The sequence below is a fragment of the Acanthisitta chloris genome, unplaced genomic scaffold (assembly GCF_000695815.1).
Source record: "Acanthisitta chloris isolate BGI_N310 unplaced genomic scaffold, ASM69581v1 scaffold5387, whole genome shotgun sequence".
NCBI lineage: Eukaryota > Metazoa > Chordata > Aves > Passeriformes > Acanthisittidae > Acanthisitta > Acanthisitta chloris.
Window position 1 is genome coordinate 29,007 of NW_008683229.1, and position 17,628 is coordinate 46,634.

At 37.3% G+C, this 17,628-nt stretch overlaps 1 protein-coding gene across 1 annotated transcript in view; it reads left to right on the forward strand.

Annotated features, from left to right (window-relative positions):
• The window catches only part of MAP3K15 (mitogen-activated protein kinase kinase kinase 15), a 52,644-nt gene that overhangs the window by 14,083 nt on the left and 20,933 nt on the right, over positions 1-17,628 (forward strand). Inside the window, exons 7-14 of the mRNA XM_009078846.1 lie at positions 6,566-6,736; positions 7,880-7,992; positions 9,070-9,229; positions 9,858-10,008; positions 10,416-10,523; positions 11,813-11,862; positions 14,812-14,907; positions 16,312-16,399. Coding sequence (XP_009077094.1) covers positions 6,566-6,736; positions 7,880-7,992; positions 9,070-9,229; positions 9,858-10,008; positions 10,416-10,523; positions 11,813-11,862; positions 14,812-14,907; positions 16,312-16,399 — 937 coding nt within the window. The remainder of the gene's footprint in view (positions 1-6,565; positions 6,737-7,879; positions 7,993-9,069; positions 9,230-9,857; positions 10,009-10,415; positions 10,524-11,812; positions 11,863-14,811; positions 14,908-16,311; positions 16,400-17,628) is intronic.

Sequence of the window (17,628 nt, forward strand, 5' to 3'; positions counted from 1 at the left end):
AGCAGTTTGTAACTTTTGAAATAATTGTTTACCAACAACCACCAACAACCTGGAGAGAGTGGATCTGTTCCAAAGGCCACCTGCAAAATACTTCAGTGATACCAAGGGATCCTTGGTCAGGCTGAGATTGTTTATTCAGAGTCAATGGTTATTCTGAATATCTTGAAAAGTTTAGCATGATAGAGTTAGGGGTGACTATTAAAGCAATGGATAACAAACACTGTTTGATCCATGAATACACATTCGTCATACAGTATTAATGTTACTCAGTACAACTGATTGAGCTTACCAGGAAAAAGTTTGTCTTAAGCTAATTAATTTGGATGTGACACACAAACAGCAGAGAGTGCTCTCTTCTGTGCAGACATAGGTTGCTTGTTCCTTGTTGCCTCCTAGCTGAGTTTTAGGTCGGATTGTAACTTAATTTAGGCATAGGCATCTTTAGGTATAAGTTGAGCCCAAAAGTGCAACATGAATATTTTCAGTATTTTTATTCAGAGCATTGGTACAAAGTAAGATGCTGTGTAATTGAGGGCTGAGGTTTTCAGATGTTGATGGCTGTTTGCTTCAGTCCATGGGTACACCTTGACTGAGAGGCAAGCACTATGTAAGGACTATTTTCTAATTTGCCTTATTTATCAGGACTGGAGTTACCAAGTTGTGGAAGCTTACAAAGAGGCCAAAGGGTATGCCAAATTCTGTTCAAAACAGAGTAGACTTTAAAACCAAGCCCAGCCCTGGCATGAAGTCAGAGCCATGAAGACTTCAGTCTCTTTTCAAAGCACTTCTGTCTTCCCTTATATTAACGATGAGGGCAGCTGCAGTCACTATTATTTAACTCAGAGTGCTGTGTTCTAACAAGCAACATGTTCCAATACAATAATAGAAAAAGGCAATTAGCAAGTGAAGGGTATAACAAGGTGCAAGTAGAAAATCACTAGTAATTGTGAATAATAGTACTCATAGGAAATTATTCCCATTGAAAAACACTGGGTTATTTAAAATGTTCTGTTCTGTGATTACCCAGATTTAATAGAACGCATCATGTGGCTCTTCATTGTATATGACTGACTTGCATGAAGCACCTGAAGTGCTTATTGGGGGGGTGGAATCCTGATTTTTTTCTTTACCATATCTATCTGGAGGCTTGCAAATCTAGTTCTTGATTAAAAGCTCAGTTTAGGGTCTTGTTTTCCTCATTCACTGTTTCAAATATTGAAGGTCCTACAATCAAATTGCATCCTCCAGTGACGTGTGTCTTAACTCAAAAATTAGTTCCTAATTTTAAGTGAGAGTGCAAGTGTAATAACTCTAATTCAAATTAGTTGTCATATTCCTGAATAATTAAGAAATTTTAGAAAATGTTTTGCTGTAGATTTCTGTACAGTTAGTAGCATTTCAGATCATCTGTTATGGAGGGAAAAAGAGGATAGATTTGTATAGAGATTCTGCTTTCTACAAATGGTGTTTTATTGCTGGTTTTGCAGCCTCTTTCCGTTAGTACAAACTCAGATAAAACTTGAACAATGAAGCAAACATCAAATAATTCTTGCACTTTGGAGAGGCACAAGCCTAGAGAACTGGTGGTGCTGGTATGTGGAACAGAACTGACTTGTGGAGGGAGTGTTTCTTGTGCCATTAGCAATTTCAATCTGAGAATATCTCAGATCCCTTAAATATCAATAGCTATAGAGGACGATGTGAGTATAACACAAGGAAAGAGCATGAGCATGTCCTTTGTGACTTACTGCTTGGTGGTGCAGTTGTTCCCCCCTGGAACAAGGAAACACATCTCAGGAGCAGTGAGTACCTCTGGACTTCTAAGTCCAAGCCACAGTTGTGGTGACTGAAGTTGCTGAGTTACGGAATAGCAGCTTTTTTCTGGGAGGGAGAGCGGAGTGTGGGAAAGTAGGGATAGGGCAGGAAGATGTGGACAAAATCCTGTCGTAACAGAGGTATAAAGTTTTAAAATGTATTGTCTTTTCTGGAAGAAGTGATACTGCTTCATTTTACAACTTGTCCCTTGGCTTCTGAGAAAACTGTTTGAGTCGAATACCTCATTATGAATGTCTGACTCCAGCCCTGTGTTAAGACAAAACATGACAGCAGGATGAGGTGGAGAGCAGCAAATTAGAACATGTGGTATAAAACTGAAGTTACACACTATCTTGATCATACCTCATTTCTGCTTGCTCAGTTTATGTATTTATATGGACATATTTAAAAATGTATCTTTATTATGTGCTATGCTGTTTTCATCAGGTTTGCAGCCCTGCAGAGGATTCAGAGAGGTAAAGGAGGGCTGGGTAGTTGGGCAGGACAGGGAGACATACGAGAGGCTTGTGTAGACCAGGGAAGTGAGAAGATTGCTTCTGTGATTAAAGAAACTTGGTAGAGGAAGCCAACAGATAAATCATGTGGCAGCACTGCAATGAGCAAACAAGCAAACTGGCAAGTGAATCAGTGAGCAGTTTCTGGAGGATGGAAGCTGTCAGGCAAAACTAGACTGGCAGCAGAACACTGGTACTAATTCAGAGAAAGTGATTAGAGGTTATAAAGGTACCTGTGGTACAATTTGTTTTAGGAAAAAAAATGTCTATATAGTCATTTGTCTGAAAAACCTTAGTTTACTGAAGTTTTCTTCATATGGAAACCATTCCATGTCTTTGATCATTCCCTTTATTTGCATTTTTTCCCTAATCCTAATAGTTTAGTTTCTTTTTTAAATACAGCTTAAAACTGTACACAGTACTGAAGATGAGTTTGCTGGGTATTTGTAAAAGGCATCATGATGGTTTAATTTTTTACTCTTTGTTCATTTCCTTTTCATTCCTAGCATTTTGCTTGGGGGGATTTTGGCTGTGTTTTATTGAGCACTAGGATATTTTCATAATTGCCCTAGTTTTTAGAAGTAACTTGCAGATCTCTTTCTTGACTGGCAGTAGCTTTTGCAGTTATCATGTTCACATAATTTAGACTGATGTTCTCTATTTAGTTTGTGTGCGAGTTTTCATGAGGCAAGGTTTGGAGGGAGAGAACGAAAATGTACTAAAAAAGAAACCAGTGAGGGAAAAAATAGCGTTATGAGCAGCTCTCCCAAGGCATGTGCTTTGTTTTAATATAGTTTCTAAATCAATTGTAATAGTATTACTTTTTTCCTAGCTCTTTGACCATTAAAATATATTTTTGAAAAGTAAAGCTGTATGTTGAAAGCATTTTGGATTGTGATTAGTGATTGTGAAAACTGCTCCCCTCAAACCCAGACAATCTATGAAGAGTAGCTCATATTTTCAGTTGGTGTGTATGCTGTCTTCCTTAAGGTAGGATGCATCTGATCCCAGGTGTGTATGGTGAGGAGCACCATGGAAAACGGCCTGTTTCAAAATTGTATTATGTTCCCAAAGTGACTTGTTTGTGTAATACCATGAGGAACATCTGTATTTCAGTGCAAGCTGGCCTGTAACCAAGGAGCAGTAAAATGAGCCAGTATATAAAACTGTATTATAAAACTTCATATTCAGGGGATTTGCTTTGCAGAATCAGCCTCACCTAGTGCACCGATTTACTCCATAAAGAGAACATTTGCTGCATTCCTTCTCATACGTCATACCATACAATACTTCAGCTTTTGCTGCTCAGAGAGGCTGCGATATCTGCATCCTTGGCGGTTTAATAGATTCAGATTTTCAGAGAAATCCCAGGCTGCCATGGTCTAGTGCTGGGAGATGGACCTGCTCTGAAAAGGAGATTTGTATTAGATGACCTCCAGAAGTCCCTTCTGACATGCATTTTTGTGATTCGCTTTACTATGGCTTTAAATAGGAGCTGGACAGCATGGGAAAAGCTAATGGGAAAGCTAATATATTTGAGGTTGGGTAAGAAAAATAGGAGTCAGTGCTACAGCCTTGAGGGTTCTACTCTTGATAACACCACAGACCTGTTTCAAGACACCTTGAAGCAAATTACAAGCTGCCAGGCATGCAGATCTGACAAAGTGTGGGGTGTGAAATAGGAGATGAAAATCTGTCTTGGTCAAGCATAACAGGTTTATATTAAACTCTGTTTATCATAGCAGCAGAATTTGATGCCCACTGAGCTACAAGCCTAAATTCTGTGATCTTTCTGTGGGTTTGGAGTTTTTTTGGGAGGGAGGGATTTAGAAGGCAATAACTGTTCCTAAACTTGTAAATTATTACAATTGATATGTTGGGTTTGTATTGCCCAATGGGCATCAAATTCTGCTGCTGTGAGAAGCAGAGTGTTTAATATAAAGATACCTACACTGATTTTTGTTTAATAATATCCTGATAGATGACCATGTAGTTGTCATGTGCTAAATTTTGTTATTTTAAATTATAATTTTTTTCTTATAAGAGATAGAAGTCTTTTATTTAGAGTCCTCTAGAATACTGTTTAATTAGGGCTTAGTCCTTTGAAATGCTCCTAGTATTGTATTTGTTGTGTACAGGTTCATCCTTTGGTGACCAGAAGTGTTAAGCTGCAGTGTGTCCTATTTTAAGCAGTGTCTTGCTTTGTGCATTGTACTTTTTCTTTAAAGTTACTCTTTTTCCAGTCAGTACACAGCACCTCCTAGTACTGACATTAATAATTAACCTGTCTTCATACAAGTCAGAGCTGAGTTGAAGTTTGTCTTGTCTGGGAAGCAGTGATTTTGAGACGTGTTTTTCCATGCTAACGTGCTCTAAGTTAGGTACTAGTTGTGCATTTCTTGTGTTTTCAGCAAAAGCTTGAACACACGCCAGTTTCTGTGACCGTGTTACACATGACTGGGGAACTGCTGGATTTGGATTTTAGGGCCTAATCTTGTTCTGAGCTCTGTTTAATCAACTTTCTCTGTGTTCCTGTTAACAACAATGAAACTTGGGCACTCTTAGTGAAACACTCTGGATCTTTCAGAACCAGTCTAGTTAGAGCACGCTGTCCTGTGCTATGAATCTCATAGCAGCCTTTCAGTATCTGAAGTGGCCAACAGGGAAGCCAGAGAGGCACTTTTTGTTGGGAGCTGCAGTGCCAGGACAAGGGGCAACGGGTGCAGCTTGAGAGAGGTTAGATTTTAGGAAAACATTTTTTACTTGAGGGTGGTGAGACACTGGCTCAGGTTGCCCAGGGAGGCAGTAGATGCCTCAACCCTGGCAGTGTTCAAGGCCAGGCTGGATGAGGCCTTGAGCAACCTGGTCTAGTGGGGAGGTGTTCCTGCCCAGGGCAGGGGGTTGGGACTAGATGATCTGTAAGGTCCATTCCAACCCCTAAAAATCTATGATTTAACCCCACACTATTTAATTTCTGTGTATTTCTTGTAAAAAGTTACTTTCTCCTTGTGTGCTCATTAGAGAAGACTGGTGTCCATTTCAGAACAGTTAGTCTGAAGAAAAACTGCTTTACAAAGACTTAAGTACTCACCATGAAAGTTGCTCTGCCAGTGACATCAAAGGCAGGATAAAGCCTGCACAACTAGCTACAAATCTGTTTAATCTTATTAAATGTTCTCAGTCTCCTAACATGCACAGAAGCCTGGATTTTGCTACAGATGTGTTGTTACTGGTCTTACTGCATCAGTTGGTTACCTAAGGAACTGAGCCATTTTACAGTAAATATTAATCCTTTTGGGGCATGCGAGTAATAAATTTACCAGAAACCGTTACCTGCTAATGTTATTGCTGACAAAGTAGTCCCAGTACTTGTAAACCTGTTCATGGATACCTAGGTAGGGGTTATAAACAGACATGAAAAAGGACTGGTAAATATTTAAAATCTCTCTTGTGATTAAAAAAAGTCTTGAAGAGGCTATTAAACTCTTAAGTTGTGTTTGCATTACTCTTGCACATAGATATTTTTGTTTGCTCTAAGTGATTTTTTTGCAATAAATAGTGAATTCTAAACTTAGATAAATAACAAGGTAAATGGAGGCAAAAACTTATGGTTGTTTAATAACAAGGCATGGAAATGTTATTTAATCCCTGTTTTCTTAGTGATACAGTTGTTAACTATTTGTCAAAAGAAGCTGAATGCCTGCTGTTTGTTTTCCAGATTTTTTTTGTAATCTGAAGAATTTTAATTAAGAAAGAAATTCAGTTCAGTCTTGCCCTTTTATTCTTGTTGTAATTCAAAGGCTCCATACTGAGCTCCATCATTCTTTTGGCTAAAATTGGATTGACCTGACATCTCCTGCACTTAGTTGAATGCTGGAAATGTCCAGTTTTGTTCGCTATCATCAGAAATGAACACTGAGCACTTGTTTCTCATTGAAGGATGTGCAGAGTGTGTCTGCTTATACAGGAAGGGATCAAATTAGATGGCAGATTTTTCTTGTAGAGGAGTTCAGGGCTTAAATCAGTTCTTATATGAGCTAGAAGGAGAGTCCGATGATAGGAGGACACACTTGGGTTTTATCAAGCAACCAACAATCCTACATCAGTCTAAATAAAGTAACATCTTTATATAGTAATGACAGGTGGGTTGTGGGATAGATAATGTTATTCCCCCATCTTGCAGTTACGGTTTCAGATCTGAACTCATTTATTTTTTTCTCTGTATTTGATTTTAGAAGAAACAATGCAGGTGACAGAGAGAAGGCACTACAAGTTATGCTTCAAGTCCTGCAGACGTGTGATCATCCTGCTCCAGATATGTTTTGCTTATGTGGGAGGATCTACAAGGATATGTTTCTTGATTCTGATTGTAAAGATACCAATAGTCGAGATCATGCCATTGAATGGTAATGGGGGAAAAAAACACCAAAAAACCCAAAATATCTATTTAAAAGCATTTTCAGACTTCTGCTTGTGAAAAGCAGATTAGAATTAATTAATTAGAAGATCAGTTGTTCTACTTAACTCTTTTTCTCAGGGTCCTGTTTGATAAATTGGTTCACTGAGCACCAGATCTTTGGATATATATTTCCATGCTTGTCTTTATAAACTATCATGGATATAGAATGATGCTGTTGGGGGGGGGATAATGATTCACCTATGTTTTTGTAGAGAAAATACACAAAATCTGCTTCAAGGCCAAAATGAAGTACAAGTGAGGTCATGGGACTTATGCTGGTCCTCTATACAAGGGTGGTTTCCATGCTGGATCCCCAGGAAATGCAATGATATACTATAAATAAGGAAAAATACTGATAAACTGTATTACAAATTTCCTTAAGTCACTAAGTCATGCACATGCATGCAGATTCTCACTGACATAGCATTCATATAGGTATGTTTGTGTAATCACATAAACTGCTGCTGAGTACAGTAATGTTAGCAATGTGGGTTTGTACTGTAACTGTGAAATATTCTGCCCCATTCTGTCTCTCTTCTCCCCTCCCAAATCACCTCAACATGGTTAGTGCAATGTGGATGGGTAGTGTCTCTTCTCCCCTTCCAAATCACCTCAGCATGGTTAGTGCAATGTGGATGGGTAGTACTGAACTGAAAAGCCTTCAGGTGGATCTATCCATCCTGCAGTAGCTAGTGGCTTTGGTCAGCTGTGTCTCAGCTACCTTTAATGAATGTGAAGCTTTAAAGCAAAGGGCTTGGAGCCTTTTTTAAGAAGTTGCACTGAAGACTAGTCTTTTCATTGCTTTTCTCTTATAATAAAATTAGGTTCTATTGCATTTAAGAGTTTTGTAGTAGTCAATTTGTTTTATTTTCACAAAACTACACAAGCTGACAGGACATAAAGTTAAGCAGTTTTTCTTTCTCACCATAGGACAAAAAGCTACTTCTTTGAAGTGCTCTTTGCAGAAGGCCATTGGTGCTAACTAGCCATATAGTCCTTGCAGTAAATTAATAGCTTAAAATACCTACCAAAATTTTGCAGTATTTCAGTTCTGAACAGTGAGATGTGAGTTCTTGACTCTTCTCTGCAGGTATCGCAAAGGATTTGAACTCCAGTCAACTCTATATTCTGGAATTAATCTTGCAGTTTTGCTCCTTGTTGCAGGACAACAGTTTGAAAGCTCAATGGAACTGAGAAAAATAGGTAAATTTCTGCATGTAGTGCCACAAATAAGATTTCTGCCTTTCTCCCTGTGAAGAAAACAGAATACTTAGTGGTGGGTTGCTTAGACAGAAAGGTGGTTCAGGCATTTTAGTTGTGGGTCCTGGATAGCAGTCTAAAACACAGGTATTTTGGGGTGCCATTCTCTTTCTTGCTGCTTTGGAGCAGCTTTCTAGTAACAGGGAGAAGAACAAAGAAGGACCAACATCAGCACCATCCATAAACTGCCTTTACTGCACCACAGAGATTTATCCCATTGCATACCCAACAGGGGACAAAGGCAGGAAGAAAGTGTGGCCCAGTTCTCCTCAGGAATGTCAGGGAAGGATCCACAGGATTTCTGTTGTCACTGAATTGAGGTCCATGGGAAGTATAGCCTGGAAGAATCTACGATGTCAGGAAGGATCCACAAATGTTCTCCACCCACAGGATGGGAAGTATAGCCTGGAAGAATCTACCAGGACAGTAACTAGTTGTCTAGCTACAGTTACATATTCCATGTATGTGCTAACTGCACCAATGTACATCTACAAAAACATCATATGATAGAAGCAGATATACAGTTCTTCCTGGGAAGGTAATAGTTGAACATTATACTTGGAATCAGATCCTGTCTGAAATGCATACTTGAACCTTAAAGGTTAAGGGTGTGAAGGTGGCTTTAAATCTTTCCCCTGGCTTTACTCTGGGGTGAACTTGTGTAAATCCCTATCCACAGTTCTCTTGCAGTAGTTGCCATGAGGACACAGATTTGTGCGTCTCACACTGAGAAACAGGAGGCAGATAGCCCAGGCAGATAGCCCAGGGTGGTCTCATTGGAGGCTTTTCAACACACTTTGATAGGAGCTCTGACTGTGAACTTTATTGGGGATGTTATTTGCAGATTGAGCTTCTGTGTTGGACAATGTTGTTTTCTGGGGAAAACTTGCTCCACTTTATTTTCATCAGTAGTGCTTAAACAAGTCTTAAATTAGTCTTTTACTGATAGACTTATCAGTAAAAAACACTATTTAGTGTCTTACTGATAGAAAAATATGGTTTTCAATTGAAATTTTACAGGTGTACGGTTAAACAGTTTATTGGGAAGAAAAGGAAGCCTAGAAAAAATGAACAATTACTGGGATGTGGGACAGTTCTTCAGTGTGAGCATGCTGGCTAATGATGTTGGTAAAGCAGTACAAGCAGCAGAGAAACTTTTTAAGCTGAAACCTCCAGTGTGGTATGTGGTAGAAGGCTGTAGCTCAAGTAAACAACTATGGGGAAATACAGGAGTTTAAAAAATCTTGTGGTTACTTGGATAACTTGACTGGATTTTTCCGTCTTAGATTGTTTCTAACTCTGACTTTGTACTCTGTTCTTTTATTATGGGAAGGAAGGAAGGGGGAAGGTAAGAAATTAAGTTACCCATCATTGTCGGGTTTATATTGAAGCACATCTTTTATAAGAAAGAATTTGGAAGTTAGTGATGATTCCTTGTGAAGCAATTGTGGAAAGATTGTGAAACCATTGTTTTCAGAGTTTAGCTAGCTGCTGCTTCCCTCCCCCACCATCTTCTTGCTCATAATATCCTGTCTAATCACCATGTAACTACTCATGTAACTATATCCTTTTGCAAAAAGCTATTGTTCATCAACATCCATGTGAGCTTATAACTGAAGGTTTTGTCTAAACTTACGATACTTTCCAGAAATCTGTAATAATCAACACTATCATTTCCATTATGGTAGCTTTGAAAGTACATTTGATTTTGCAGTTAACTTTTTGGATGTCTAAGTCAGTTAGGTGGGTTTAGAATTTGGTCAGATTTTGTATTCTCTCTGTTAACTCACTAATTCAATACATTCTAGGTACTTGAAATCATTAGTTCAGAATCTGATGTTAATTCAGCGTTTCAAGAAACTCACCATAGACCATTCTCCTAGACAAGAAAGATTGGCTTTCTGGCTAGATATAATTTTTGAGGCAACGAAAGAAACAACTAATGGACTGAGATTTCCAGTAAGATGTTATGTCCAAACAAGTTTTATATGTTTTATGTTTCTGGATAGGATATTACAAGAATTGGAAGACTCTAAACACAGTACTTACATACTTAACTGCCTGTTACCTCATCACATGAACCAGACCTCTGTATTCTGCTAATCTTTACACTATAAAAGAAATTTAACCCACTATCCTAAAAGCATTCTAAGAAATACTTGTAAGTCTCCTATAATAAATTGTAATAACACTATTCTGTTGTACATAAGAACACAGACTTTTCCTGCCTTGTCTTGCCCTTCTGTCTCCCTTGGAAATTTCTTAGACCTTACTTTGAGATTACCCATTGTCTATGTGAGAGCAGCTCAATATACTGTAGTGTATTAATTGCTGGTTTACTGCAAGAAAATGTTCTCTCTCTTCAGGTTTTGGTGATAGAACCAACTAAAGTCTACCAGCCTGCATATGTTTCCATCAACAATGAAGCAGATGAGAGATCGCTGTCTTTGTGGCACGTCTCTCCCTCTGAAATGGTAAAACTACCAATAGATGTGTACTCTGATTAATTGTGCTTAAATTCACATTTTTACATGTAGATTTTGGAAAACTTTGTAATAATTTAAAGTTTCCTACATTTCTGTGAAGCACAAGGCTCAATATCTCTTTGTGCAGATAGGAAAGTTGACATGTTACAGAGAAAGTAAAAAGAGGGGACTATGATTAGAACTCAGGTGGTTTTGACCTCTAGTTCAGATTTCACTCACCTTGACCATGTCCCTTAGAAGTGCTTGAGTTATTCAGTCTGCTCATAATATTTCTCATTAGAATTGTGTGGTTTTTATTAAGATGTAACTCAAAATTAAATAGTAAAGATAAAGCCCAGTATTGTGTTTTAGACTTTTTAAACTTTTACAGTTATAATATTAGAAAGTAGAAAAAAATGGCAGCCTGTGCAGATAAGTGTCAGGAAATAAAATGTTTGGTGTGTTGGATTACTGGATGAGGCACAGGGGATTAGGAAAGGAGTAGGCAGAGTTATGGACAGTGTAAACTCTTAACAGTGAGAAATAATTGCAGTTTCATATTGAAAGACTTGAAATCTGCAATGTATTGTGCCACTTTTTCTTAATATCAGAACAGCATAAGTGGAGAACAGACTAAAAATGTAGAGTGGCGAAGTGTGGAAAAGCAGAATGTTGGAGTGAGACAAGATCTCACAATTACCTGGATCTGTGAACAGTTCTTTCAGTACACTGTTCTGCTTCCCTGTTTTGAGTGAATGTGTCTGACACAACTTTGCTTTATGGCACAAACTTTTGGTGCATATCTCGCAGTGCTAAATAAGATCCAGCTATTAGCTATAGATTTATGGAGGGCTGTGATCCTAGACACAGGCTGTCCTTCCTCTGTTTTGTCTCCAGTGTTCTCCCTAGGCCGAAGCTGTTGGCACAATACTGCTTAGGGAGATGTATGAATTTGCCTTTACCTTTGAGCCTTGATAAGAGTAGGTATTCTGCTCGTGTTTAATATGAAATATTGATCTATTGAGTCAAAACATAATGTTTGGTAAATTGTACTTCAGGATTTATTCTTCAAATTTAATGAGCCTTTACTTCCACCCTGTGCCATTTATTTTTTCTCAAGTAAAACAGCAATGTATGTATAATTTTGTTACCCATATGTCAATCTTATTTCGAACTGGGGGAAGAAATAAAGGAAAACAGACATGTTGGGAAAACTTTTACTTAGCGTGCTGTGACTTTGTTTTCAATAGCAAGTCAAAGTTAAACTGTCGTTGATTATAGTTCTTTGATTTTTACAGAAACAGATTCATGAATGGAATTTTACAGCTTCTTCCATTAGGGGAATAAGGTTGGTATGTCAGAAAACACTTAAGTGTTTTTTGTGTATGTTTTATATTTCCCTTAAGTGGGAAATCTGAATTCTACCTTAAATCTCTGCTTTGCATTGCCTATTATAAAAGCTTGTTCTGTCCAACCTGTCTTGAAATGTCAAAACAGCAGAGTTTGCCTTTCCATGTGTGGGCAAAGCTGTACATTTCTCATAGAAATACTCATCTAAGAGGGGTGTGTGGGCATGTGTATTCTTTGCTTGACTTACCCACTTTCAATCATGTAACTGCTTTTTATATATATTTGTAAACTTTTCAGTGAAGTTACTGCCATTTCTGCATTTAAAAACATGGAGGATAGAAGGGAAGAGCAGCCCTTAACTCTTCTTGCTTCCTTCCATAAGTGAAAGAAGAGTTTGTCTGTTTTTTCTTAAAGAAAAGGAGACCATGGTATCTATTTTCAGTTTGGAATTCAGAAATACTTCTGATAGGGCTTTACCCAAAAACCTATCAGCTAAAGCTTGGATTAGCAGAGAAATATTAAATGAGACATGGACATAGCTTGTTCTAAGGACAGAAAAGAATTCTTGAGCTGGAATGAGACTCCTAGTGGAGTATCTCAAGGACTAGCCTTTAAATAGTTAAAATAGTTCCATTTTGTGATGCCTGGATTAATGGAAACACTAGTCACAAGTAAATGGGTCAAAATATTAGTACCAAAGAAGATCAGAATATTGCGTAGAAAGGATTATTCCAAGTTCTGAAAGGATAGAAAATATTCACATTTGGTATTAACAAAATACATGGGTAGTTTAGAAGCTAGCTTATGTTGTAAGTTGGGTTACTTTGCTGCCAGAAAGGTGAGAGACACACCAGGAGAGAAAACAAAATTAAACCTTTCTGCTCTCTGTCTGAATTATGCAGGCTACAGTAAAGAACCAGAGGAACTGTAAGTAGAGGGAGCACAAGGTGGGGTTTTGTCTTCTCTCTGAATTCCTGAGTCACTATGGCAGATCTGGCCTTTCTAGGGACACAAATGGCTGTTGTCTGAGCCACTTGTGTGTGTGCATAAGCTTAATTGCTTGGAAAACTTTCTGATTCAACTACAAGCATAAATTCAGATACCTAGTAAGTTATGTAGTTCTGAAAGTAGAGGACTTCTAGGCTGTGGTCTTGACCCTAAGTGCCTAATTTTTAGGTCCCAGTTTTGTCTTCTCTGAACTTGTATAATTTGTCTAAGCAAATAAGCTTGGCGAAGAAGTAGTTCTCTGAATAATGTGAGTGGTGGTTGCTATGAAAGCCTACAATTGTGGATTTGGACATAGATTCAACCATAACTCCAGTATTTTCTTCTTAAAAAGAAAGCAGGTTTTTGTTGAAATTAATATTACGTTATTTATTTTATTCTACTACTCCTCTGTGATGGGAGTGGATGGGAAGTTGTCATTACTGAAGTTTGTGAAACTGACTGAGCATAACTCAGCATAAATTTTCTATACCATATTAATCACCTTCAGTCAACACATTGGGCAGAAATTAATCTTTGAGAAAGATAACTTTTAATCAAATGGAAGCAAGCAATTAATTTGCTCTGGTTTTTAATCACTGCTGGGGATTACAAAGCTCAAGGAGGTAATCTTTTTCAGACTTAGTGGAATTAGATGTTTGTTTTATATGTGACTACTTAAAACTTATGTGACTACTTTGGAAACTGCGTTAGTTTTAGAAAAAAAGGTGGTCTCATTTAACATTATAGCAGTTATATATATATGCTAATCAGTTCATCTTATATACCACATACATGGCACTGTTTATTGTGCAGAATTGTTACTTGGATACTGTCTTGTCTATCCTGTATTTGCCCTTGGAAGACTCATCTTGCTTTGTCACTTCTCATGTCGGGTCTATGTTCATCTGACTTGTTACACTAGAAATGGCTATACCAGAATGAAACTACAGAGTTCACATATTGCTGAAAAAGTCTTCTGGCAAAATTCTCATTTTTTGGAATATTTTCCACATAGCCCTTAATGATGCTTCAACAAGTTGGTCCTGTAACGTAGCAACTTTGCTATAATCTACTGTCTTTTATTTCAACTCACTGGCTCAACAGAGGACAAGCAAAATCAGAGAGTTTGACTAAATAGATCAAGCAAGAATTTAAGAAATTTCAGTAATGTAATGCACAAAAATACCCTAACATGCATGACAACTTGCATTATGTAGCGTAATACTGCAGTGCAACTGTTTGGAATAAGGGATTAATTCCAAGATTTACTTTCATGTTGATAATGTGGTTTATGGCTCTCCACTCTTCACTTCAGTGTATTTAGATGACTTATATATGACCCTGGCAAGACATTATAGGCAATAAATAATCCCATAATTAGAATGATTGTTACAGTTTGGAGTAAATATTGGTCATCCTGAAACTTGTTTATCAGTATTAAGGCCATAAAAAGTATACACTGAGTAGGATCTGCTACACTGTAGGTATTTCCCAGTTCAGTTTTATTGTAGGAGCAATGGTATTATAAAAACCAGAAGTATTTCTCAGGCATAAAAGAAAGGCTTCCCAAATAGCTAGGAAGTGTCTAAGCAATTCACTTTCCATCGAGGGGTGATCAAATACCAAGAAGTCTGGCAGAATTGTGTAAAAATGGAAGTGCAGGCAAACAACGAATGAACCTCAATACACTTCAGATAGACTAGTGTTTTACCAAAGTAAGCAGAAGCATGTTCATCAAACTGGAGATAGGATTATAGAATATATAAATATATATATATAAATCTATGTAACTCCTAGTTAAAAGGAAGATAAATATAATTGCATACTGCCTCTCTGAGGTTAATAACTGTGAAAAAGATGCTCCTTAAGCATTCATAATTCAAGAAAATTATGTCCTCCTTGCTCTATTTCTTCTAGAAGTTACATACAAAATAATGCTTTCTTAATGTGAATTTTACAGCATTTCCAAGTTCGATGAACGCTGTTGCTTTCTTTATGTCCATGACAACTCTGATGACTTTCAAATCTACTTCTCTACAGAAAACCAATGTAGTAGGTGAGTTCAGTTTGTGTGGGTGTTGCATGCCTGATCTAGGTCCTAAACAGAATTGCTTTAGTAAGGATTGAAAGCTGACATTCTTGCTTGAGAAATTATTTATTTCTTTGTTTATTTGTTCTTGCTGAAGAAGCAATGAGCTAAACTCAGTGATGTTTAAGGTGACGAGAGCAATGTCCCATTACACTCGTTGCCTGATTCTGATTAGTTTATTTACAAGTCATTAGGTCTGAGAAAAGGCTTAACTAGCTTATTCCAATTTATAATTATTATCTTATTTTTCTGTATCTTGGCCATGTCATGTAAGGTACTACATTGTTTTAGGTTCCCTGCATGCCTGTTTAGTTTGACTTAAGTAAGAGCAACTAAATGTAATAAAAATTTCTAACTTATATTGTGTCACAGATCTGTGTTACTGATTGCACCTGTTGTCAAATGTTTTCTCATGGTATGTTGTCTCTAGACAGTAAGAAGGCTAAGTGAATTTCATCCCTAAATCTTTAAAACCAATATTTTCCTGGTGACAGATATTTGGCATATAAACCTTCTGAATGATGCCTAGGACCGAGTTGTTAATACACTTAGTCTTTGGAGCTGAATGGTATATGCACTTTTCTTGCAGTAATTGCTGCTTATGTATTACATGGAATAAACTCAAGGAAAATTATTAGCTTTGCTGAGTGCATTGCATAAAAGATTGGAAAGATGAAAATTAATACTACCTCTTTAGCCATAATTTGGCGTCGCAATTTATGTTACGAAACTTGGTTAAGTTTTTAATCTTTATACAGTGCACCACAGGAGTCTGTTCCAGAGATGTCTCTGTTAGTGAAAGAGATGTGAATATTTTATAATAATTTTTTATAGATGTTAACCATTTTTATAGTATTTTCAAAAAGCGAGTGGCTCAGGCAGGGAACTAAAGGAAAAGATGTTCTTGTACTTAAGGATCTCCACCCCAGAGAACCAGAAATTAGTTAAAACTCCATTCTTCTAAACATGTTACTACTTTTATACTATTGGCTTTCTTAATGCCTGACAAGAAACAACAAAATCTAGTTTTCAGAAATATTGAGTAATCACACTTGGAACCAAAAAGTGTACAGAAAAAATATTTGAGTTGGACCTACCAAAATTTTACTGTGCAATTAAAATAACAAGCAAATATTGGGTTCTGCTGAAGCAAATAAAATAATCTTAAAAATAATGAAGCTTTTCAGTGTGTGTTTGATATTCTTCGTCATTTAAAATGGGATAAATATGGAGAAAGTCACCAATGAAAGAAACCTATGTACTTTCTAGTCAGTTTATTAGCTTGAAAGCAAAGCCTGCCTTGCTAGGAATCTGTTTAACCTCCTCCCAAAAGGATATTCTTTGATCCTGTGCTGTTTATTGCCTTTTTAGATTCTGTGGTTTGGTGAAAGAAATTTTGTCTGATGCAGCTGGCAGCAGTTTGGAACTAGAGGGAGAAATAGATGGAGACACATTGGAGGTATGTCAAGGATAAAAGACCCAAGAACTCTGAAACTTTTCTCAGTCTTCCCTTCACTTTCATATCAGTATACTAGAAAGATAATAAATAGCATTTAAAATCCTTATTTGTATAAGAATTTTAAACTCTTACAAAACTATTTGTATGTTAGATTTACATTCATTTGAAAGAAACATTTTTTATCAAGTGGGTCTGTTACTACTGTGAGCTGTGGTAAATCCCTAGTGAAGTGTGCTACTGAGTTTGTATTTTGTTGCAAACAATCTATAGATGAGAATCAATTGATATCAGCTGCCATAAGTGGATAAAAAGATAAAATATTAAATACGTTCTAGGAAAATGATGTTTAGCAAAGATACTTCAGTTTCTCTAGCTGGTGCCTGATACCATCACTACTTCAGGTAATTGAATTTGACAGGTGGTTTCTGTCCCAGAGTTTTGCAGCTATTTAGGATCAGATTAATGCACTGTGCTTTTTTCTTATCACTGTAACATCCTTGTTAGGGACCCAGTAGCTGTAGGCTTTCTTTATAATCAATACAAAGGTGGGAAAAAAAATCCCACAACAACTTGGAAAAGGTTATACACATTTTATGTGGGCTCAGGTTAGGGTCGGTGAATCTGTGTCTTCATGAGATACAGTGCTTCATAGCAGTTGTCCAGATTTCTAGCACCAAGTACATAGCCTGTGCTTCTTTGTATTTGTTTTGAAATCTGAAAAGCCACCATAAAAAGTAAGTTGTAAGTTTTAGTTGTGGTCAAACAAATTTAGTCACTCTGATTACTGAGTGTGGAGACCCTACTGTGGTTTTGTTTGAGCTGGATATCTTTCTGATTGTGCCTCATTCCTGCGATTCTCTTAGGCTTGTGATTCAGAGCAGCTTTTCATGGTAGTGAACTTTTTGTAGCACCTGAGGCTTCAGAAGAGGATTAAGAAAGTAGAAACCTCTCTACTATACTGTGAGAAGGACAAGACATGCACATCTGTTTAAGCACAGCCTAATGCATACATCTGTGATCTCGACATCGTGTCAGGGCTCTGCCTTGGTAAAGACAGGGTATTATCTATAGCTGCAGATTTTACATTACATGCTTATGTACTTAGCTAATAGTAGAACAATCTCTAAACAACACAGCCTATTCAGCTATGTAATAGTCTCTCAGAGGAAGTGAGCTCACCATGGCTTGAGCCTGTTAAAAACTGAACTGAAAAAACCACTTGACAATGC